The 24,927-nt window shown below is 39.1% G+C and overlaps 1 protein-coding gene across 3 annotated transcripts; it reads left to right on the plus strand.

Moving 5' to 3' along the window:
- Positions 1-11,081: 11,081 nt before the first annotated feature.
- LOC140503909 (UPF0764 protein C16orf89 homolog) lies at positions 11,082-22,370 on the plus strand. 3 transcript variants are annotated; one of them, XM_072608309.1, is made up of 8 exons: positions 11,083-11,362; positions 12,437-12,586; positions 14,098-14,248; positions 14,477-14,594; positions 15,354-15,489; positions 16,133-16,237; positions 17,786-17,830; positions 21,397-22,370. In XM_072608309.1, exons 1-8 carry the CDS (start codon positions 11,170-11,172, stop codon positions 21,495-21,497), a joined length of 999 nt encoding a protein of 332 aa, XP_072464410.1. In that variant the 5' UTR covers positions 11,083-11,169; the 3' UTR covers positions 21,498-22,370. The 3 variants fall into 3 exon arrangements, with proteins under 3 accessions (XP_072464417.1, XP_072464427.1, XP_072464410.1); XM_072608316.1 differs by lacking the exon at positions 17,786-17,830 and having other exon boundaries at positions 11,082-11,362; XM_072608326.1 differs by lacking the exon at positions 12,437-12,586 and having other exon boundaries at positions 11,082-11,362.
- The last annotated feature ends 2,557 nt before the right edge of the window (positions 22,371-24,927 follow it).

The raw sequence follows: 24,927 nt of genomic DNA on the forward strand, positions 1-24,927 counted from the left end.
GGTCAGCTGATTTTCCAATGAGATATTTCACATTATCTTCCATTTTTTCATTCTTTTGGTTTTGTTTTGTGATTTCTTGGTTTCTCATAAAGTCATTAGCCTCCATCTGTTCCATTCTAATTTTGAAAGAACTATTTTCTTCAGTGAGCTTTTGGACCTCCTTTTCCATTTGGCTAATTCTGCTTTTCAAAGCATTCTTCTCCTCATTGGCTTTTTGAACCTCTTTTGCCAGTTGAATTAGCCTATTTTTCAAGGTGTTATTTTCTTCAGCATTTTTTTTTTGGGGTCTCCTTCAGCATGGTGTTGACTTGTTTTTCATGCTTTTCTTGCATCTCTCTCATTTCTCTTCCCAGTTTTTCCTCCACCTCTCTAATTTGATTTTCAAAATCCTTTTTGAGCTCTTCCATGGCCTGAGCCCACTGAATATTTATTTTGCCTGTTTGGGATACAGAAGCCTTGACTTCTATGTCCTTCCCTGATGGTAAGCATTGTTCTTCCTCATCTGAAAGGATGGGAGGAGATATCTGTTCACCAAGAAAGTAACCTTCTATGGTCTTATTTTTTTTCCCTTTTCTGGGCATTTTCCCAGCCAGTTACTTGACTTCTGAGTTTCCTCTTCACACCCATCTCACCTCCAGATCTGCCCAGCTAGGGCTTGGGGGCTGAGATTCAAATGCTGCTTCTCAGCCTCAGGGCTTTCGGCGGGGGCCAAGATATGATTTTAACACATGGGGACACTAAGCATTTAGCAGCCAGGGCTATCTTCTTTATTGTCACATGCCTGCCAGATCCCCCAAGCTCTAATATTGGGAAGCTACAGAGTTGTGATGTCTTAATTGTGTTAGGTGTCCAGACACTGCTCTATCAGAACCATTTCCAGAATCTGGGAAGCAGATAAAGTGATATTTAATGTTCCTTAGATTGAAGTGGTGAGTGGAAGGCAATAACCAGCTATGTCAGACTCCTGACCATGATACAGAGATATGCATAAGGAGGGAGACATATAAAGACTACTGTTCCCTCCCCTACCTGGAAGGAGTAACTTTCATTCTCATAGGTCTAGTCTTAAAGGTTTATATCTGGCTCTAAGGTTCCATTCAGTTCTAAAACTATGATCTTATGACTTGTGGCATGCACTTATCAGAAACTAATGGAGTACCCATAAATGAGAAGATGATTGAACAAATCATGATCTGTGAATGCAATAGCATACTATTGTGTTATAAGAAATGATCAGAGAAACCTGGGAAGACACATGTAGACTGATGCAGAATAAAAAGCATAGAACCAGGAGAAGAATTTATCATCATCATTGATCAACACCAATATTGCATAGGTGAACAATTTTGAAAGACTAAGAATTCTGATCAATGAAAAGCTCAATCATTATTCCCAAGGACTGCTGATGAAGAATTCTGCCTACCTTCTGGCAGAAAGATGATGGACTAATAAGCAGAATGAGACATCTCTTGTGTTTTTGTTAACATGACCAATATAAGTATTGGTTTTGCCTGACTATACTTCTTTGTTAGAAGGGTTGTATTTTTATTTTGGCTTTTTCTTATTTTGAGCGGGTAGAACTAGAGGGAGAAACCATGAAGGTATACTGCAAGTCATAGTGTCATAGATAGAGAACTGAATGGAACTTCAGAGTCTGTCAACCTCTTATTTGAAAGATGAGAAAAGTGAGGCACAGATTCATTAAGTGACTTATCTAGGATGACATAGCCAGTAAGTGTTTGAGGCTAGTGTTGCATGAATTTTCTTTGGATTCACTGACTAGCCACTGCCAATAAGCCAACACAGGAGACAGACAGGAAAACTTCAGTTTATTTAATCAAAGCAACATACTCTCTAACAGCAGTTGATAGTCATGTGTGTCCCTAATAATTTGCCTACTATTTATACCATTGTACCGTTCTACTGTTCACATAATGTGAAGCAAAGAGGGTGCTTGTTACAAAGCAGCTTGCTCAGATAGAGGGGAAAGGATACTTGTTACAACAAAAGAGGACTTGTTACAACAAAATTATTCCAAAAGAAGGAATGTCACTTGGTTAACATTGAAGTCTTCCTTTGTGATAATAAAAACCTTTTGTAGGCTGAAAGGAGATCCTGAAGCAAGCGCATTGCAAGCCGATCTTGCAGTAAATGCTGAAGCAATTAATAGCAAAATGGTGAATATAGAACAAAATGGAATTAGTTGTGACAACTCTTAACAACACTCTTAGCTGTTAACATTCACTTTTAACACAGGTTTTGAACTCATATCTTCTTTACTCCTGGCCCACAGCTCTACAGATTACAGCACTGACTATATAACCAGAACTGTTGGCATCTTCAGAAAACCCAGAGTCAGCTTTGACCCTGTCTTTACTCTGTTCACATCTTGGGGACTGAGGGGCTGGGGATGGAATCTCCAACCTTGAGAAGACTCATCTGGAAGTGATGCGACTTTTGGATGTGAACTTGGTGGGACCAGTGCTATGTATGAACTGAATTAAGTTATGACTGTTTCTCCCCCCACCACACACACTGAGGTGGTGTAAGGAGGATTATGCCACTGGAGTGTTTGGGAAAATGTGTTTGTTCCTGGTATATCTTGGAAGTAAATTTCCCTTTGTAAATGTTGCCCTTTGCTAGGTGGTTAAATAGAACTGGAGTGCTAGTAACTAACCCGCTAACAAGTGGGGGGACATAGCTGGTGGGAGCTCAAGCTGAGTTCACCCACAAAATCACCAGAATGCCCAAGAACTCTGAGGGGAGATGTAATGGCCCTGAGAGTGGGGCCAGATCATACATGTTACACAAGTCCATAAGTTGCTCTTCTGCTTCCGTAGCATGGTTCTTAAAAAACAAAACAAAACAAGAGCTTTATGTCTAGTTTCTGGTCACACTGAGTCAGCTGATTTTCATTTTTCTCATCCTGCCATCCTGCTTTTTTTCTAGGACTACTAACTACAACCAGGGAATGCTCAACCCACTATGATATCTATGTTCTTTTAGCACCCAGTGAGCTAATCACTTTGAGTCACTGGGGACTTTTTAAAAAAATAATTTATTTTTAGTTTTCAACATTCAGTTCCATAAGATTTTGAATTTTAAATTTCCCCTCCCAATTTTTCTGGTAGACTTGGTACTTTATTGCAAGGACTTAAAAAATTCCCAATGGACTCTTAAGGCAAAACACCCTCCACATCCAGAGAAAGAACTATGGAATTGGATCACAGAATGAAGCAGACCATTTTCTTTTGTATTATGTTTTGTTTTGTTTTGCTTTATGGTTTCTCCATTCATTTTAATTTTTTTATGCAATATAACTATGGTGAAAATGTATTTAATAGGAATATATGTATAGAACCTATATAAGATTGCACACTGTCTCAGGGAGGGAGTGGGGAGGAAGGGATGAAGAAGGTGGAGGGAAGGGAAAAAAAATCTAAGATATGTGGAAGTGATTGTGAAACACTGAAAACAAATAAAATAATTTAATAAAAAAGAAAAAGAAAAAAGAAATTTCCCTTCCCCAAGATGGCATGCAATCTGATACAATCTCTACACATACATTGATATGAAACATATTTTCACATTAGTCATGTTGTAAAGAAGAATTAGAACCAATGGGAGGAACTATGAGAACAAAGAAACAATCAAAACAACAAAAAGAGAGCAAATAGTCTGCTTTGATCTGTGTTCAGACTCCATGGTTCTCTCTATGGATGTGGAGCATTTTCAATCATGAGTCTTTGGAGCTGTCTTAGATCCTTGCACTACTGAGAAGAGCTAAGTCTGTCAAAGTTAATCATTATATAATGTGGCTGTTACTGTTACAATGTTGCTGTTACTGTGTACAATGTTCTCCTGGTTCTGTTCTTTTCACTCAGCATCAGTTTATATAAATCTTTCCAGGTTTTTCTGAAATCCGTCTGCTCATCATTTCTTATGGCACAATAGTATTCCATTACATTCATATACCACAACTTGTTCAGCCATTCCCCAATGGATGGGTATCTCCTCAATTTCCAATTCTTGGCCACCACCAAAAGAGCTGCTATAAATACTTTTGTACATGTGGGTCCTTTTCCCATTTTTACATTCTCTTTGGGATACAGGTCTAGAAGTGGTGTTACTAGATCAAAAGGTATACACAGTTTTATAGCCCTTTGGGCATAGTTCCAAATTGCTGTCCAGAATAGTTGGATCAATTCATAATTTCACCAGCAATGCATTAGTGTTCTAATTTTCCCACTTCTCAAACACTTACCATTTTCCTGTTTTGTCATTTTAACTAATCTGATAGGTGTGATGTGATGTGATAACTCAGAGTTATTTTTATTTGCATTTCTCTAATCAATAGTGATTTAGAGCATTTTTTATGTGATTATAGATAGCTTTAATTTTTTCCTCTGAAAACTGCCTGTTCATATCCTTTGACCATTTATCAATTGGGGGATAATTTATATTCTTATAAATTTTGTTCCACTGAGAGGAATCTCTATATGCACTTGCTACAGAAGGGCCCTTGCTACAGTATGACATGACATATGACATGACTGTATATGGTTACCCAATCATGCCATCCTCCATATTTGCATTATACTTAGCCCACTTCAACCAACATATGAGCGCCAGTGCTAATTTTATCCAAACCTTGCTTCTGCAACAAAATGTTGTAGAGCAGGATTGATTCAGGCTGTTCTTTGATTCAGGCTCAAGATGGGGACAAAATGGGACACTTGTAGATCTAGCACTTAACAAAAGAAGATTTACTTATGGAAAAGATATGAAGCAAAGATACAGCACTGGTTCAACTTGATGTGAACCCTCTTGTCTCCATATAGAAATACATCTCATGAGCAAAGCAAGATGTGCTGACTTACATGCAGTAATCAGTTCACCAAATCTGAAAGACATTTACTCCTTATGAACTGGCTCTTTTATACTTTCAGGTCACCAAGTAGGCACCTTAATAGCTCAAGATCTAGTCCCCTGGGCCAAGCAAGACTTAAGACATCTTCCTTGATTATTTTAGGAAAAAATGAGCCTATATTACATGATGGGGGACACTGGTAGATATTTTTCTTACCCCAGAGAAGCAGACCACTGAAGGAAATGGCATTATGAGCTCTTGAGAGACTATACCTGTGTGAGTACTTAGAGCAGCCCCAGTCATGGTTATTGTGGGTAGAGCCAAATAGAAGTCCTTGTAATTGACAGAGGACTCCCTTGTACTTCTATAAATGTTAGCTATTACTGTTAGTCACTATTAGTTAGTACCAAACAATAGAGGATTATAGGAAAGGATCTCCCTAATGATGAAGATGAAGGAAGCTATTTCCTCCTTAGTGATGGAGATGAAGGAGGTTAGCATATTTCCTTACACAAAATATTCCTGTGTAGTTGATAAGGAAGACACATAGCCCCTGGAGGTTTCAGTGGACCATAAGAAGCTGCAAAACTGTCACACCGATCTTTGAAGCTGTTCCTGTTCTCTCATCAATGTGGCGGACCAGACAGCTCAGATCTTGGTGTGTAGTATAGAATTATTGACCTTACTGGTGCCTTTTTCTCTATTCCTATGTTGGCTTTCAGTCAGTGAATAAGCATCCATAAATGCTTACTGTGTGTCAAGCATTGTGCTGTGCTAGGGATACAAAGAAAGATAAAAACATCCCCTTGTCTCATGGAGCTCACATTTTAATGGGGTACACTTCTATCTGACTAGATATATAGGTCACAGGCCTGTCCCTCAGGAATATCTATCCCAGGCTCAGGCATAAGCATACATAATACAAAACGAGTAGAGAGAAGGCAATCTTGGATAGAAAGGCACTAGCATCTGGGATTCAGGAGAGGCCTCTTGAAGGAGGTTCAGTTTCTGCTGAATCTTGAAGAAAACCACAAACACCAAGAGGCAGAGGTGAGAAGAGAAAGCATTCCAGGCATGGGGACTTACTAAAGGCTAACCATTTTCTTTGACAAAAAATTCAAATTTCCCATCTTTCTTCATTTTCCATATCCTTGGCTTTGACCCTACAGATCAACATGCATGGGTGCTGGGCACCTCTTGGTGATCTCTCCCCATTCCACTTTTCATTTTCCTTTTATGTGTGGTCTTCCCCTGTCAGATTATAAGCTCCTAGAGGACTTGAGGACTGTCTCTTTTTTCTTATTTGTATCCCCAATGTTTAATACAGTTTCTGGCACATAGTAGGTCCTTTATTGAACTGAATTGAATATCCTGATCTCCCTCGTTTATCAAGTCATCTATAAGTGGAAATGACTTCAAGTGTGGGCCAGAGTAGCCTACAGCCCTGGAAGACCTAAAACAGACTGTCTAGCAATCTCTTCCTGCAGGGTCCTTATGACTCCATGAGACCCAAGTTTCTGTGGTTCTCTTTCCATGAAGACCAGGTTAAGTGGAGCCTTTGGAAGGCACTTAAAGGTGGATAGTTCAATTTACTGTTCAGTTTCTAACTGTTGGGCTTCAGGGTCCTTGATGTGGCCACTCAATATGCCACTTTTGAAAAGCAGTTGCTCCCCTGTTACTGGGACCTAGTTGCTAGGCACTCATATGCTTAAAGCTCACTCTCTTAGCCCCAACTCCTCTGGCAATTTGTGTCTCCAGAACTCAGCCACTACTTCTCTTTGGGATTCTAGCTGTAACTTTGAGGTGTTGTGTCTAATTATATTGCTTCTGAGCTCCCATCCACAGTATTTTCCTTTCCCCCATATCATTGAATTATGATCTCCCCAATACCATCTAACTAGAGGTTACTGTCCCAATTTAGTTGTGTGTGTTCTTCCTTTGTTGCTGAAGAAGACCACGCCATCAGAGAAATAATGACATGACTTGCACTTGACTTTGTTTTTTTGAGTGAGGGAGGGCTGTGCAGGTCACCAGCCTCACTTCTCCTCCAGAGCCATCTGAATCTAGTGACCAGAATATTCATCAGGATGACTGGAGATGACCCAGGATGAAGCAATTGGGGTTAAGTGACTTGCCCAAGGTCACACAGCTAGTGAGTGTCAAGTGTCTGAGGTGAGATTTGAACTCAGGTCCTCCTGACTCCTGTACTGGTGCTTTATCCACTGCACCACCTAACTGCCCTACTGCCCCAATATTCTTCTGACCAATGATCTTTCCAATATCATTAATAGGCTAGGTGACATCAATTAGCTTTTGCAAAAGGATAATTCCTGTGACTTCAAGAAGCTGTAGCATGTGCAGTGGCCACACTCTGGTAAAACCATGTTGGTAGACTGCTGGTTAAAGGAAACTGACAGGCCTCAAACCATCACTCATTTAGAAGGACGTCTACCCCAAGGATGTGAAGGCTTCTCCCAGCAGAATGGGTAGATGAGAACAATTTGTTCCAATGGCCAGGAAAGCAGCTGAAGCAAATGCTATGAAGCACTTAGAGCTTAAGCAAACGCTGAAGATTCCAAAGTCACCCTCTATATCCTGGGCCATCATTCCAACTTTTGTCTTGCCACTGGACTTCAATGACTCTGGAAGGGAGAGTGAGGATAATGACTTTGCACAACTCTGCCTCATTTGAACACAATTCACAAGCAAGTCAAGCCATCACCCTGTGGTGTCATTTGTCCTCTCTGAAAAATGAAGTACAAACAATGGAGCCCTGGATTGGATTCTAGCACATCACCCATTTTCTCTCTCCCTTTTCTCCCTTCTCTTTCATGTACCGGCCCATGATGTAATGTAGCATGGATTCACCAGTAGTCAGGGTGTCACCATGTTCAGTCCATAATCCCCCCCTGGACATCTTTTCTCTGTTACCACTTTGAGATTTCTGCCTTTACTCTATCTCCTTGCATAAATTTAAAAAGAAGTCTCTTCCCAGTCTTTTGGCTGTCACTCTGTTGCTGTCCTTGACAGCTGCATTTATTACTCCTCTTCCATTCCTGCTGTTTGGAGTATTCAAGAAACTAATAATCTCTTTAGTTGTGGTTTACTTTCTAAAAATTTTTTTCAAACTTTTCTTTATTATTGAATAATCATGGTTTTTTTCCTGCATAGTTAAATTCAGATTTGCAGGATAGGTCCCCCTGGGCTGCATCTTTAACTCCATTGCTCTTTAGAATACATTTTTTCCCCCATTTCCTACTCTTTCTAGTGGGTGAAAGATAAGTCTTGGGTTCTTTGACTGTCCTTTCCTTTGTATTGGAAGATCTCTTTTCCTGATTGCTTGTAGGACTTATTGTTTCTGAATTGAATTGTTAAATTTAACCACTATGTGTTTTGGAGTTTTTAGTCTTGTTTTTTTTCTCCTTTGGAGCCAACCTGTGAATTCTTCCAATTAGAATTTCATTTTCTGTGTTCAGATGTCCTAGGCAGTTCTCTTCTATTATTTTCTTCATTGCAATGTTGAGATTTTTGTTTTGTCGTGCTCTTTGGGAAGACTTAAGTTGTCCTTATGCTTCTTGTCTTTGAGATTAGCTTATTTTGCTTGCATAGTGAGTATGTTTTCTTTTAATGTTTTTGGTGTTTTGCTTGCTCTTTTAACTTGTCCTTTTTGAATTTCTCTGTTTTTGCACCCCCAACCTATTGTTCTCCTTTTTGTTTCTTTGGAGAGGCTTGTGCCTCTGAGTGGTTTCCTTGTGGGCTGTCTATCCAAATATCTCGGCCTCATCCCCTCTTGGGCAATTCATGATTCACCAGCCTAGATCTGTCTCAGCTGATTTTGGGTGGTCTGACTCAGGCACAGCTGGATGCTGTGCTCTTTCTTTCATTACCAGTTTCCCTCATTTCCCTCATTACCTCTCACTTGGACCATTGCAATGGCTTCCTATTTTGTCTCCCTTGCTTCCCCCAATCAATCCTCCACACAACTGCCAATGTGATTTCCCTTAAGTGCAGTTCTGATCAAATAACCTTTTTATTCAATAAATTAAAAGTGCCTCCCTATTACCTTTAGAATGAAATATAAAATCCTCTGGCTTTTGATGATCTTTATAACTAGACCTCAATCTTTTCTACCTTATTATATATGACTCTTCTTCCTACATTCTATGGTTCAACCAAAATGGAATTCTTTCTGTCCCTCACCTATGATATTTCATTTCTCATTTTTGCCCTGTCTCATACTTGGAATATCCTCCCTCCTCTCCTCTACCTCAATACCTTCCTTCTAGACCTTTAGAGCTCAAGCACCACCTCCTCCAAGAAGCCTTTCCTGATGTCCTTCCTGAGGGTGTTCTCCTTCATTAAAGACTTATACTTGTTTTGTACGTACTCATGTTATACTTTGTATACATTTATGTTATTCTTTGTCTGTATATTTCTGTATGTATCTCTTAGGTTCCCTGATAGAATGCTACCTGAGAAAGCACATTGTTTCATTTTTTTGTCATTATATCCCCAGCACCTATCAGAGTGTCTGGCACATAGTAGGCATTTAGTAAATGCTTATTGATTGATCAACTTGAACAATACCAAGGGAGTACATTCAGGAAAACTCTTATAGCAAATTCAGCATATCTACATCATACTTTGGAAGTCCACATTCAGAAAGATAGTGACTAATGAATTTGAAACACAAGTTGAGTTCCCTTCTTGCTTTTCAATGCAATAAATCTATAGATAAGGAGAGAGGAAAAGCTGTTTTCCATCTCTTCTCTGTGAGTATTCAGATTAAAATGCAGAAAAGAAAACTATACATATTGAAAACTTAAAAGCTTCCAACTAACTCTTTCCAACTATCCCTTCTTTATCTGTGTTGCTGGAGAGGAGAAATTACCTTTCTCTGGAAGATCATTAGACTAAAAGGGAAAGGAATTCTGCCCAGCTAAACAAACACAGAATGAAAACATCCTTTTGACAGCACCCGTAAGTTCTGTTTCATAAAGAAAATAACCAAATGAAGAGTAAATTAACTTTGAAAACTGTCCTTGTTTGGAGTGCTACTTGGACTCTTTCTGTAGCAGAAGACTGATTGAGCAAAGGTTTCAAAACTACTGGGAGGGTTTTCCTCCACCTCACCAAAGCCCTTTGCTATGATTAGATCAAAGAAACTTGTGTTTTAGTTGCCTATGATGGAGCAAAGTTTTTGCTATGCAGCAGCTTACAGACTTCCCCTTTAGAAATTTGGATATTCTATCTGTGCCACAGGACTTGCTCCCTCACTTGTCATGTACAGGTCTGACAACAGCCTGCTACACATGGTCAGACTGGTCCCATAGGAGGATTATTTTGACAGTTGTATGGAGAATGGGATGGGGGGGGGGGAGGTTGGGAACAGAAAACTATTTAAAAGACTCAGTGTTAGAAAAGAAATGAAAAGTGATAAGAACCTGAATTAGGGTAGTGGGTGGCCATGTGGACTGGGAGTGGGGACGTGATGTGAGAAATATTGTTGAAACAGAATAAACAAAGCTTGATTCGAAATAGCTGGTAAAGGACAGGGAAGAGTCAGGGATAACTCCAAAGTTACAAACCTGGATGAATGGAGAATGACTGTTGCCTTAAAAGAAATAGGGAAATTTGTAGGAGAAATAACTGTAGTTGAGGAAGATACATATCATTTTGGATACATTGGGTATGAAAGGCCACTGGAGGTGCCCAGTAGGCAGCTAGAAATGTAGGAATAGAGTTCAGGAGACAAAGCTGGATATATAGATTTGAGAGCCATCTTTATAAAGTGGATAATTGAACTCAGGGAAGTCAAGGGAAGACCTGTCTGAGACTTCAGGAGTACAATTCTAGGATATGCTTCTGAAAGGACCTAGAAATCATCTGGTCAGAAGAGACTACACAACATGAATGTTGGGAGGGAATAAGCTTTCTACTCTTACCTCATTAGACTATGCCTAAGGATTCCCAAATCCTGTGACAATAATGTATTCCTAAACAGGGCTACTACTTAATCCAGTCAATTGACCTTCTCCCCTTCCCTCACCCTGGGGTCCTAAGCTACAGTCAAAGTCATACCCAACATACTTTTTGTATAACCCTTTACTCACTACTTAAGACCCATTCCAAACCAGCTGCCCTAGAGGACAGAGTTGGTATTCATCAGCTTGTCTAGGATAGTAGAAATCTTTGCTCCTCCTTTTGACCAGTGAGGAGCAAGGGAGTGGGTAGTTAAAGGAGGATAGTAGGCACAGGAACTGCTGCAAACCACTAGGCTGAGTGGAGGGGACTGAGACATGTACTTACTGGGGCTGCTGCTGCTAATGCTGCTGTTACCACCCCTGTCTTTCCAAAATTCAGATGCCTCAGAGACCAAGGTTGCCATGGGGAAAGTGATCCTTTCTGCCCTGGAGAAAGCCACCTCCTACGTGGAGAAGAGATATAGGGAATTTAATCTGGATTCCTTGGTGGGATTTTTGATGCTAAAAGGTAGGGTGACTTTGTTTTTTACACAGATTGGCTAGCAACTGAAATTAGTTTCACACTTTCTATTGATGGTAAATCGTGGGGACAGAAGAGATCTGAATTGGAACGTTTAAATTTTGAAACTTAGGGAAGATATATGCCTTTTGATCATTTGGTGACCTTGGCTTTGCTTCCTTTAATTTTTTAAAAATATAAGGAATTTTAAGGAATAGCAAAGAAATAAAAATCTAAAACATGGCTTCTTAAAGAATACTGTAGACCAACTGAAAAGAGAGGGATAAGCAGTCTCTATGGCTCATTTTCTTTTTTTCAGAATTGTACTAACGGCTTAACAAGATGGGATTAAAAAGAAAAACTATTCACATGAAGAACCCAGAATAGGGGCTCCAAGAGGAAAGGGAATGTTCTCTCAGCAGACTCTGCTGGTTGGTCAAGGTCTTTGTCAAGAAAAGTGGGAACATGATAGGAGTTTCTTGATTATGTTCAATAACTTTTTCTATGGAGAATGAGAAACACCAGCAACCTTGAAAACTATCTAATTTGATTTTCTTTACTTATCCAGGGATACATAGCAATGATATATTTTTTTTCAACTTCTGAAAAAAATGGAGTTCAGTTCTCCTACTATGGTCATTTCATCCTTCAGCTCTCTAGAGATTCTATTGCTCAAATTTACAAAAGTCAGTCATAAGCTTCCAATATGTAACTTCACTGATTTTCCCAGCAGTGTTCTGAAGAAATAAGGGTACTAATTTCTTGGAAAATTTTTGGAATGGAGAAAAGGACTTGCTATAGGTCATAACAGAAAAAGTTAAGAGATGAACTTCCCTTGGTTCTAGCCCCCCCATCCCTCTTGTCTTTAGACCAACTGAGAGACTGAGCTGTAAACTGGGGTGGGGATTGGTGCCTCCTGCCTGGAGGACAGACTTAGAACAATAATGGTGAAATTTTAGGGAAAGTAGTTTTTGCCTAATAATAAGTAGGAATGAGACTCAGAGACATTTCTCTGAATAGGGAGAACCAAGGCACACCTATGGAGCAAGATCTGATTCACAGGCCTGCCCTATTCCTTCACAGTACAGCTAACTGGAGTCCTGAAAAAATGGGTCCATGACTCCCACCTGAAATCCCTGACCTTAAGCGTTGAGGAGATACTAAAAAGGTTGTCAATAATCATCGCCAAAGCCAAAGTTTTTCTCAAAATTGTTGACTTCAAATACTTAAAAGGTAAGATGGGTGAAGACAGAATTTCTTTGGTAACACAGGATTTGAAAATATTTTACCATTCTAGAGTTTATTTCCTAGACAAACTGGTCTAGCCTCCATGCTTGAATGATCATAGCAAACCTACAGAACTGAGTGGATAAATAGCCATCCAGCCCCTTGACACATCACCAGGAGCTTAATACTTGCCTGAGATACAGTAGTAGAAATCTTCTCCCCTCAAAATCGCTTCAGATATTAAAATATCCCTCTGGTTGATCCCGGTCCCTACCTGGAGAAATGGACCCATGTTGGAAGCCCAGCATTTAATGTCATGATAGTTAACATCACCCTGAGTAAACGTTCTAACTGTGGTATGTGTAAGGAACCCTCACTTCCTAACAAGAGTACCTCCTTTGTATTTTTTTAAAAATTAAACATTCCTTAGTAATGATATTCTCTAGGACTTAATGTGCCCATTAAGAACTTCTTCTTATTGATGAGAATTATATTTCCTGATTGATATCAGCCTCATATTTTGATGGGCTAGTGTTGTCCATAAGTCTCAAGCCTTCAGGGTGATACATGAAGGTGCCATGGAAAAAGCATAGACTCTGGGGGCAGAGGCCTTAAGTTCACATCCTGACTCTAGCACTTAGTGCTTGTGTGATCTTGGAGAAGTCAGTTAACCTACCTGGGCCTCAGTTTCCACCTCTGTAAAGTTGTGGAAGTTGAACCAGCTGGTCTCTGAGGTCACTGATAGTTCCAGAGTTATGATTTTTGATCCTAGTAGGATATATGATCTTATAAAAAATCTGGGTATGGGACAGGAATATTTAGAACATCTATGGGTAGAAATGCAATTCTGAGACCAATATGTGTTGGATTATGTGGTTACTGAAGTCCTCCCAGTTCTCAAATTCTGTGATTCTGTGAGAAGCCATTGTCAGTCTGGCAAGAAGCATTTATGAAGTGCTTACTGTGTGCCAGGCACTGGACACAAGGCCTTTGTATTGGGGATGCAAAAAAAGGCAAAAGATGTCATCTCATAATTCAAGGAGCTAACTTGCTAATGGAGGTTACAACATTCAAAAATAATAATCAAACAAGCTAACATTTACATAGTGCCCACTATGTGCCAGATACTATACTAAGCACTTTAAAATATTGTTTCATTTGTTCCACACAACAGAGAAGAGCTGTACTATCCCCATTTACAGAGGAGAGAACTGTGGCCAACAGAGAGGTTAACTGACTGGCCCAGGGTCACAGAACTAGTGTCTGAGGAGGGATTTGAACGCATGTCTTCTGGATTTCAGGCCCAGGACTCAGTCCATTGTTTCACCTAGCTGCCCCAAATAATTATGTACATAAAAGACGTGTAAATGGAAAGTAATCTTAGAGGAAAAGGAATGAGGGAAAGACAGGGGAAGGAAGGAGACAGAAGAGGAAGGGCTTTGATTTGCCAAAGGTTAAACAAAATTACTCCCTCTTACTGTGTCCCTGATCAAATCTTATTCTTTCAACCATGCCAGACTTCCAAGAGACTCTACATCCAGATTTTTGGAAGCTTCCTCATTCATGGAGCCACACAAACAGTTCTATGATCTACTCCAAGTTTGACAACTCCAATCCTTTTCCAACAAAATTAAGTGATTCTTGCATGACACGGTTACTAGGAACCAAGTGAGTTTTGCTGTCCTTTTTTTTTCTTCCCTGGATAGAAAAGTATTAAACCCTTCCCGTACAAACTCTTCTCATAGAACTTGCTGCCATTTCCATGCACTGTTCAAGCCTAGATCTAATTTCTGTAATGGTAACAAAGGTCTGTGGCAGCATGGCCAGGCCTAGAGCTCTCCTGAACTTCATTCATTGCTTTTCCCATATAACACCTTGGAACTGCTTGCTCCTCAGGGAGAAGAGTGGACAGCCCTGCAGAATCACTGACTACTGCATGGGTATTATGACTACATCCGGAAGAAGTGGTGAGGAACTGATTAAGCAGCTCTTCTATTTCCTAATAGCGAAAATGGTGAGTGCCAGTAGGTCACTTCCGAGGACCAGAAAGCAGGCTAGCAGCACCACACACTGGACAAGTGTTTTAATAAGGATAAAGAAAATCAGAGAATGACAAATATAATTGTCCCTTTAATATGTAATTCAATACATGTATTTTCCCCCTAATCTATAAGGCATCTTGCTCTCTTTCTAGGCACAAGGGGTTTCCAGCTTAATGCATGAATTTATTTATTATTATTTGTATTTTCCCATTGAACAAGGATCTCTCTACCACTGTTTTAACTAGCTGTTAAAAAAAATAAAGCCTCCTTGCCTTCCTGTTTCTCTGAATCTTGGTCAGATGTTTCTGATCCAAAATTGGAGGTGGAGAGAGCTGTCAATAACTAAGAGCCCAGTGAATGTTTTAAAATACTATTAAAAATTCAAGAACCTCCTTGGCATAGGAAGAGCTAGCTTTTTGCTTTTGATAATATCAGAATGGAAATAAATAGGTGAGTGGATGGCATCTTGGTTTTTGAACTAATGGTCTCTCAGACCCTGCTGTAGCTGTTTTTTCCAAAAGACTAAAAGGGTTATTTTTAAATAACACTACAGGTACTGATGAAATAACTGGGGAGACTTCTTACTGAAGGAATCCAAACAATAGGTTTCACCTTAAATATATTGATAGTTTAAAAACCTATCTCAAAACTGTAACTTTTGCATATAAGAACCACCACCCATTGCTACTAGCGAAGATCGTTTCAACGCTCTCTGGTTGTCTGTTCCTTAGAAAGGATGCTCAAGTGGTCTATTCCGCCAGTCAAAATACTACATGGACATCTTCTGCGCTAACATGCTGGAATTGAACTTGAAAATAGAAAAAAATGGATTCTCGTTCCAAAATAAAAGTTTCTTCATGATATATAGTATGAATTGCCTTCCATTCTACAGATAAGTGCAAATTACCTTCCTTGACCAAATAAAGTCACAAACTTGTACACACACATTCTGTCTTTGTCACAGCCCTGCTCCCCTAAACTACTGAAAGGATAAGAGAACTTTTAACTGACAAGCATCGAAAGCCCTTGGTGTCAGGGATAAAGTAAATCCAAGTATTAGAGGTTTTTTAGCTTGGAAATCCAAATCTCATCAGGACCTTTCATCACACAGAGAACCTCTGAATTCCATCCAACATTGACTGAAATGGGGGAAGTGATGCTAAAATGAAAGTTGAACTAGGCTGTGCCTCCTGTGGCTGTAGCAAAGATGTAGTCTTCCCTACCAGCCAGGAGTCCCAGAGGCTCAATAGATTCAGTATTGCTCAGATTGGTATTGAGCCCTGGGAATGTGATAAGACTTTGCACAGCCCTCTCTCCCTCAAATCAAAGTCAACTGCAAGTCATGTCATCATCTTGATGTCATGGTCCTCTTCGAGAACGAAGGACAAACACAACTGAGCCCTGGGAACATAGAAGGCATGAAAATGGAAATAGAGGCAGGTTATGGGAAGGACTGTCAAAGACACCCAGCAGATTAGAAAAATGACTAATCCTATCTTCTTTTCCTCAGTTATGCTCTGTGGATTTTCTGGGTACTCAGATTTCTACAAGATCCATTGGATTAAGACTATTCTCAGCTGGCAGAATTCTGAGGAAGGATGCTATTGGAAGATTTGTAAGTAAAGCTGACTGCCACTGAGGTAGAAAAGTTGAGGAGTTAGAGAAGATGACATGCAATCTGGCATATTCCATCAGATGAGGTTGTAGCATTACATTAGGCCCTTGGATTCCTTAGAAATATCAAATGCCATTTCCTCAAACAGTTGATTGGGTGAGTGAGGAAATGTGCGTGTGTTGTGTTGAACAGGTAGAGCTATTAAGAGCAAGGGAAGCCGGTGATTAGTAAGGGCTACGGAGATTTGCATTTAAACACACAATAAACAGAAGGTCTGGAGATAAGGGCTAAAATATGCAAAGCTCACCAAATGGGATCTAGTAAACTACTTCAAAGGCCAATATTATACAGACTGCATAAAGACCTTTTTGGGAGTCAGATACATGAATTATCCACTGTGTTCTTGAGATATAAATTAGATAGTCTGTGGGACCCAGTTGTCAGTTACACTGCCTTCCACCATACTGGTCTCCTCTTTGTTATATTTTTGAAAACCAAGCAGAGAGAATGGTTTTCTGTAAATATAATAAAAGACAGTGAAGGAGGCAGGTCCTCTTCTGAATTCTGAAGAAAACAGTAAAGCTGTTTCTGTCACACTCACATCTTGACATCAGAGGTAGTCTTAGTTCCATGGTGGGAAATGGAATACACATCTCCTGGATACACAGAGAAGATGAGGCACAGATAGCTATTCCACCCTATATAGGGTAGTCCCAGCTAATTTTTCACAATAACATCAATGACAATTATAACCAAACCCCACTGCTAAATCACAAAATCCTGCTCTAATAGTGCTGGACAAATCACCCATTTCTAACATTGTTCCCATGGAATACCCCTCTTTAATGCCCTTTCTCTTAACATCATCTTTATGGGGAATGAATTAAAGACATTAAGTGAGTGTAGGCCTATACTCAACTACTGAGAACAAGAAATAGTAAGTTCAACATTAGGGTTCTAGTCTCTAGAACTCACATTTAAGAAGAACAAGTGATCATCGCAAGTGAGCAACTTTTGAGACAAAGATTTACTTGGCGAATGATGATGACTACTCATCATAAATTCTTATTGACTGCTAATAGTGCAGTAAGGCCTTCATGAATATCAAACCAGAGACCTGCCTCTATGCTGGGTATCCATAATTTCTACCCAAGGGACAGATAAGACAAAATATTGTGAAAAGAGAAGCACTTTCTGAGAAGAAAGGAACTGAGCTCAAGGCTCAGTGGAGTTTCTAAGCTGAAATCATTCAAATGGAGGTTGTGAACGGAGTTGATAATAAGGAAGAATTTTAAGGAAGAGGGAAAACTGAGCCAGAATAAAAAGATATTCTAGAACCAAAGCAAGAAGATATAATAATCCTCCACATTTACATAGCATTATAAGGTCATAGTCAGGAGAGGAAGACCATAAGAGCAAGCACATTTTACAAGTGAAAAAATGCAAGAAGTTTCCTACAACAAGTTGGGAATGATGGAGATGAGAATGGAGGAAAAGAAAAGAATTGCACACATTCATGATATTTCCCCCTATTTCTTCTCTCACTAGTTGTCGTTGGAAACCAACCATTAATGAGAGACAATCACCCTGAAGGTAAAATTCTTGAAAACAAATAGTGTGTATTTCAAGTGCATGAAGATAACCAACCAAATACTGTACATGCCGTCTCCTCATGCACATATACATCAAATTTCACTAAGAAAAATAATATAATTTGTCATATATATATACATATATGCATATGTATGTTGTGTTTGAACTTCTGAAAAATAAACATTTAGAGTACATTTAGAGGGGGGAAATAGAGGGAAGACTGTCATCAGTGTCAGGCAGTTCAGAAGACTTAAGAATGAAAGACTTGGGGATGAATACATAGCAAAAAATAATAAGAACAGTTGTGATATCATAGGCTTAATCTAAATACTTGCTGCAGTTTCCTATTTCTCTAACAATCTGATGCAGTGGGTTTTTTTTTTCATTTCTTAGCAATTCATTTTCAGGTTTTAAGTTCAAGCAGAGAGCAATATAGGGCCCTGTTTGGTTTTCTTAGTCAGTATTCCTCTAAGAAAGACTTGCTTTTAGTGGTCAGAGCAGCTAAAAAAAGTGAGCCAAATCTAGATCTTTTCAAGACCTCAATTCTTGTTGGTCATCTAATCCATCCCTGCATCAAAGAATCTCTATTTTAATATACCTGGCAAGTGGTCATCTAGACTGTGCTTAATGACTTCCAAGGAGGGGTGATCCACCAGCTTGTGCAGTAGTTTTTCTTGACATTAAGCCTACATTTGCCTCTTTGGAACTTGCATCCACTGCTTCTGGTTCTGCCCTCTGGGGCCAAGTAGAACAAGTCTTTTCCCTCCTGCATATCAGTTTGATTTTTTTTTTTTTATTAAAGGGGACATCCCTTGAGTAACTTAAAGAAGCCTGTTCATTGAATGGGTGTATCTCACTCAAAGTAAGATTGTGATATAACCTAAGCCTGAAAAGGCCAAGGTCTCACATTGCATCCTAGGCCATCTCCAGCCATCCTGATGAATAGAAGGCCACTGATCCCAGATGGCTCAGGAGAAGAAAGCGAGGTTGGTGACCTTGCACAGCCCTCCCTCACTCAAATCAAAGTCAACTGCAAGTCAGGTCATCACCTTGATGTCATGGTCCTCTTTGAGAACAAAGGACAAACACAATCACAGTTCTTCAAACAGATATGATAGATACCATGTCCTCCATCCCAATTCTTTTTTTCTCTAGGCTAGGCATGCTCAGTTCCTTAAGCCAGTCTTCATGTGTCATGGAGTTAGGCCCTTCGCCATTCTTGTTGGGCTTCTCTGGATACTCTCTAACTAATCAATGTCCTTCTTAAAATCTGTTACATAGAGCTGAAATACATTACTTCAAATGAGATCTGAAAAGGACAGATTCAGTAGGATTCTCACCTCCATATTCAAGGATCTCTGCCCCTCTTAATGTTGCCCAAGATTGCATTAGCTTTTTGGGCTGCTCCATCCTGTTTTTGACTCATATTGAGCTTACAATCCACTAAAACACCCAGATCCTTTTCAGAACAACTGCTCTCTAACTGTCCCCAAATTACATTTGTGGAGGTTGATTTTTTGGTACCCAAGTAGAAGACTTTACATTTATCCTTACTGAATTTCATCTTATTAGCTTTAGCTCAATGCTCTAGCCTGTCAAGAACCTTTTGCATCCCAACTCTACCATCCATCTCATTTTGGTGTCATCTCTAAATATGGTGACTATAGTCTCTATTTCTTTATTGAAGTTATTAATAAAGATATTGAACAGCATAGGCTCAAGCACAGATAATTGGACTACTGCACTAGAAACCTGCTATGGTGACCTTGAACTAAGATTGTGCTTAAATGTTTAACAATCAGGTTTTCCAGGAAAAAAAAATGGATTCACATACTTTTAAGTTTAATCTACATCATTAACACTTTCTCAAAACTAGATAATCTACAAAACAATACATAAAGTTTGGACTTGAACTGATTGCATCTTTATGAGTTGCAAATTCTCACCATGAAAATTTAACAACCAGGTCTTACAAGCTAGGTAGAATTGGCTCCAGCATATCCTTGTGTGAAACTATTTCCAAATGCTCTTTGAGTCTGCCATCCAACAAGTTCTAAATCCATCTGGTTATATTATTGTCTAATTCATATCACTCCATTGTCTATAAAATAGTATGAAATATTTAATCAAGAATTTTGCTGAACTCCAGGTAAACTATGCCCACTCATCTACCTATTTAATAATTCTTTCAAAAAAGTAAATGCAGATAGTCTGATGTGACTTGTTCTTGATGAAGACAAACTACTTTTTTGTAATCACCTTTCTAGAGGTTTGCTAACCATCTCTTTAGTGATCCATTCTAGAGTTTTCCCAGGAAGCAAAATAAAATTCACTGGGTTAGAGTTTTAAAAAAGTAGGGCAAATACTTGTTCTTTTCCCAATCTTGTGGTACATCTCCCATTTTCCATGATCTTTCAAATGTTTCTGACATGATGGTGTTCCTCTGTGATTTCAGAATTTCATTCTTCAGCCTCCTTGATTTCTTCTGGTTTAACTTCCCCAGCAGTATTTTGCTTCTTGGCATCCTACCTATCTTTTCCCTGAGCTCTCTGAAATCTGCTTTTTTAAAAACCTACATTGTCAAGCTACACCTAGATTTTTCTCTCATCTATTAAAACTCTAGGAATGAGTGGTGATTTCCCCTAATGTTCCCATTGTTTCCACCCCAGCAACCACTTCCTCTCTCCATTAGAGAAAATAAGATGCAGAATAGAATTTTTCCTTGTTAGCTTTTGAAGGATGAAATGATCAATCAGGCAAGTCAAGAAGATAATAGCTGACTTTCTTTTCATAGCATGATAGCTCCAACATATGTTTGGATGACTGAAGTCTCTCATCACTCTAGTATAATTCTGTGCCAGGTTTGTGATCTACTCCCCAAACTCCTTACTCATTTCTTCTTTATGTTCAGATAGACCAGAGTATATTCAAATAACAAAAATTCCTTCTGTTTTTCCATCCTTTGACTTCCATTCAAATACTCTTCATCATACCTTCTCCCTTTGGGTTCTAGGTTTCTTCACAGGAATATATATCCTTAATATACAATGCTACCCCTCCTTTACTTGTTTGTTTTTTAAAAGTGTGTGTGCATGCATAGCCATGATCTTGTAAAAGATTTTCCCACCGAGACTCATGAATATCTATGAGGTTACATTTATCTTCTTGCATTAGGACCCTTAATATCTTGTATCTTTTAAACACATAAGTTCATTTAGTATTATGGAAACAGAAGAAAAGATGTAAGATTGAGATAGAGGAGTAAGCAACCTTTGTTCTATGCATTTCTGCATGAGTCTGGACTCCTACTCCCTCTTTATGTAAAATGGGAGAGCAGACTTGACTCCATCACAACCTAGGGAAAATGTTTAAATGAATAAAGACGTTATGCAGTTGAAGATGAAAAACTCTTCTAAATAAGATAAGGCATTGTTCCCACATGAAGTTAAATGTCCATACCTGAAGCTGAAAAAATGAGTGATGATATCAATGTATAACTACGATAACCCTCAGTAACAACGAAAAGCATGTCTGAAGTGCTGCCTAACAAGATTCTTTCTCCCCAGGTGGGTGTTCTTCCCTGAACACAGCAGCAGCAGTTGCTTCCTTGGGTGGCTTTCTTTATTACTTTGCGGAAAATTCACCAACCATCAATAAGTCTCATTAATGCCTTACAACAACCAACCACCGACTAAAATGGATGACTCCATACCTGATAATCCTTTTTGTAATATGGTTCATCGGGTCCTGAGTTTGCATATATTTCTAAGGAAAGAGATCAGCCAAGTACAGCCAACAGATTAGAAAAACCTTGTGTTATTCTAAATAGAAGCTAGTAAAGAGAGAAGGAGAAGCAGAGTAACAATATTAATTGTATCCAGTAAAATGATTTCATGAATGATCCCCAGGAATAATCAAAGTCAGTTGGATTCAACCAATATTAAGCACCTTTTATGTGCAGGGAAATGTGGTAGGTGTTAGGGGAGATATAAGGATGAATAAGTATTGCTTTTCACACAAAGCTTACATGGAAATGTAAATTCCAGCCATCCCATACCAGGAAATTCAGAGGCTAGGGATTCTTAGGCTTTACAAATCTCCACCCCGCTTTCCCCCATACTATCTCAGACTAGAAGACATCACATATGGTATGATAAATAGGTAAATGTGGATGTGGTAATAGCAGGAATATGATAGCACAATGATCATAGTTAAAAGTATTATACTGAGAGAGCCTTCCAGAACATCTCCTTCTCACAGTCCTTTTGGTTTCATAATTATGGTGTCTGATTTTAAATTATAAATTATTATTTACAACATCCACCAATAAGGACTCTTATCTCAATGGACTTACCAAGCACGAATTTAAAGACTTATTCATACTCTGCTCTGCTGCTGATCTCTTTTGGGGAGCCTAAATATTATTTAATAGTCTTCCACAGCTCAGCCCCTCTGTTTCCACAATCTGTGTAGCTATCTTTAGGGATAATCCATTTTATAGAGGCATATGTCTAGACTAATAAATTAAATTTGCATTCAATTAGTAGCGTGGTTTTTTCATTGTTATTTTGGATGAAGGCAGAAATTTATAAAACGCCTGTGCTTTCAGAACCTACACAATACAGATTCCATAGTAATATGAAAAAGTGTGTTTGGGTGTCAATTGCTCTGTTATTTTCAATGTGGGAAATTTAAGCTTCTCTGATAATAATACTCCAGGAATAGCACTTTTACTCAAGAATGCGTCTTCAAGTACCAAATTCAAATCCATATATAATGAAAGTACATCTGAATGTCTGTGGCTGAAGTTCTCAAATCTGTTATGTCTCCTATGGACCAGGCAGGAGTCATAGGATGTGTCCATGTGCTGTCTCTGGGACTGGTCATTCACAGCCAGTAGCTATTAGGTGTTTGAGAATCAGATTCCAGAGTATCCAAAGATACCTTTAAAGTCCTTTCAATTTTCTTCCATGATGGATTAGACTTAAGCCATCACCAAATGATAAAAAGTTATTCTTTAGTGAGTGACCTCCTTAGGAGATTTCAACACTTCCCTTAGTTATTACTCATTTTAATTTAAATCCTGTTACATATAAGGCAAGATAAAAAATAGTTGGTCACCATCTTCTATAAATGAGAACCAGAACTAAAACATTATCTTCCTCTTTTTAGGTTCAATAAATTCTAGGATTTTTTGTCCTTACACTTAAGGTGTTGTACTCCTTTTAATCACATTTATAGATCTCTAAACCCTCTTCATATCCCTCTTAAAAGTGTAGAATCTAGAGAAATGCTCTTGACAATTTATATAATTAGACTGATTTTTCATCTTATTGATTTTTGGGAAATCAGAGGGTCACAATCTAATATACACACAGCATTTGCATATAATCTAGAGGCTTTTTCATGTTTATACTGAAAACTAAAATTTGACAAGATAGGCAAATAAGTTTGGACTTATAGGACTGAATCCCAACCAATTAATGCAGAATTTTGATTCTGCTTTCAAGCCAGGAATACACCAGGTTTTCACCACAGGCTAAAAGTAATGAATGATGGAAGCTTAAGTTATTTCAGCAGCCAAAATAAAGTCCTCTAAAAGAAGAAACCTGAGCTCACAAGTTGTTCTAAACAAAGCTGAATCGTAACTAAAACTGTGGTTTGGAAACTATAAATATGCCAGAAGACCTTCAATCCTTCTGGAGTTTGAAGACAGGGGTTCAAATCTCACCTCTGATGCTTACTATTTACCATGATCTGCTGTTTGCCTGCCCTCCCCCCCCCAAACCTGAATTTCCTCCTCTTAAAATGAAGGGGTTGGACTAAATGACTTCCAATGTCCCTTCTAACTCAAGACCTATGATCCTATGACACATGTTTGAGGGGCAGCAGATGGTAGTGGTATTAAAAATATGAGAGGTCTTTGCGATCTTTAATTTTGACGGTAAAGTAAGTCTTCTTTCTCCAGACAAGTCCAACTTTGTCCAAAAGTCCCAGAACCCACACCTAACCAAAACCATTGTTGGCTACCTTTAAAAAAAACATGATGAGACTTATGGAACCAACAAACTAATATTAAAAAAAGTGGGCAGTGTTTCCACGAAGGGCTAAGTACAGAAAGTGAGGTTAGTGACCTTGCACAGCCCCCTCCCTCACGCAAATCAAAGTCAGCTGTAAGTCACATCATCATGTTGATGTCACAGTCCTCTTCCAGAATGAAGGACAAACACAACAAGTGCATATTGGCATCAAAAGGTCTGGCAAGAGTTTCTACTCATCAAACCAATATGTACCTGGAAAATCATGCACCAACACTCCCTCCACTTTGGTCTTGGCTTGTAACCTTTTCAAATTGAAGAACTTACCATCAGTACGGTAGTTGATGTTGATGCCATGTTCATTCTCATTGAAAGCATTTGTCAACATGGCTGAAAACATCATGTTAAAAAGCATGGGAGCAAGCACGCAGCCCTGTTTCACTCCACTGGGGACTGGGAAGGCATGAGAGCTTTGTGCATTATCCAGAACCCAGGCAAACATGCCATCATGAAATTCTCTAGACAACAAAATTTTGACATAATTTTCTATAAGCCCTCATGACTAACAGTGTCAAAGGCCTTGGTCAGATCGACAAACGTTGTGTACAGACCTCTGTTCTGCTCCTGGCATTTCTCCTGGAGTTGTCAGGCAGCAAACACCATATCAACTATTTGTTGGCCCTTTCTGAAGCCATACTGGCTTTCAGGTGAAGGATCTTCCAGGTGAAGGATCAGCTTATTAAGGAGGACTCTAGTGTTTGGGAGGCTCTGAAGAAAGGTTTGGGAGAGAAGTGTTAGATTGACTACCAAACCCAAAGTCTACAGAACCATTGTGCTGATCTCATTATCGTATGCTTGTGAAACATGGACAGTCTACCAGCACCATGCCAGGAGGCTGAATCGCTTCCACTTGAACTGTCTTAGGAAGATTCTGAGGATCACCTGGTAGGATAAGGTACCAGACACTGAAGTCCTTGCTCCACCTGAGCTTCCAAACATTCAAACTATGCTTCAGAGACCACAACTCTGATGGGCTGGCCACGTTGTTCTTCGAATGCA

Source organism: Notamacropus eugenii, chromosome 1, assembly GCF_028372415.1.
Source record: "Notamacropus eugenii isolate mMacEug1 chromosome 1, mMacEug1.pri_v2, whole genome shotgun sequence".
Taxonomy (NCBI): domain Eukaryota; kingdom Metazoa; phylum Chordata; class Mammalia; order Diprotodontia; family Macropodidae; genus Notamacropus; species Notamacropus eugenii.

Coding starts and splice junctions, on each gene's coding strand:
- LOC140503909 (XM_072608309.1), top strand. CDS start 11,170: ATGTACTTACTGGGGCTGCTGCTGCTAATGCTGCTGTTACCACCCCTG. Junction 12,587..14,097: donor TGACTTCAAATACTTAAAAG/GTAAGATGGGTG, acceptor CAACCATGCCAG/ACTTCCAAGAGACTCTACAT. Junction 16,238..17,785: donor AGGATGCTATTGGAAGATTT/GTAAGTAAAGCT, acceptor TTCTCTCACTAG/TTGTCGTTGGAAACCAACCA.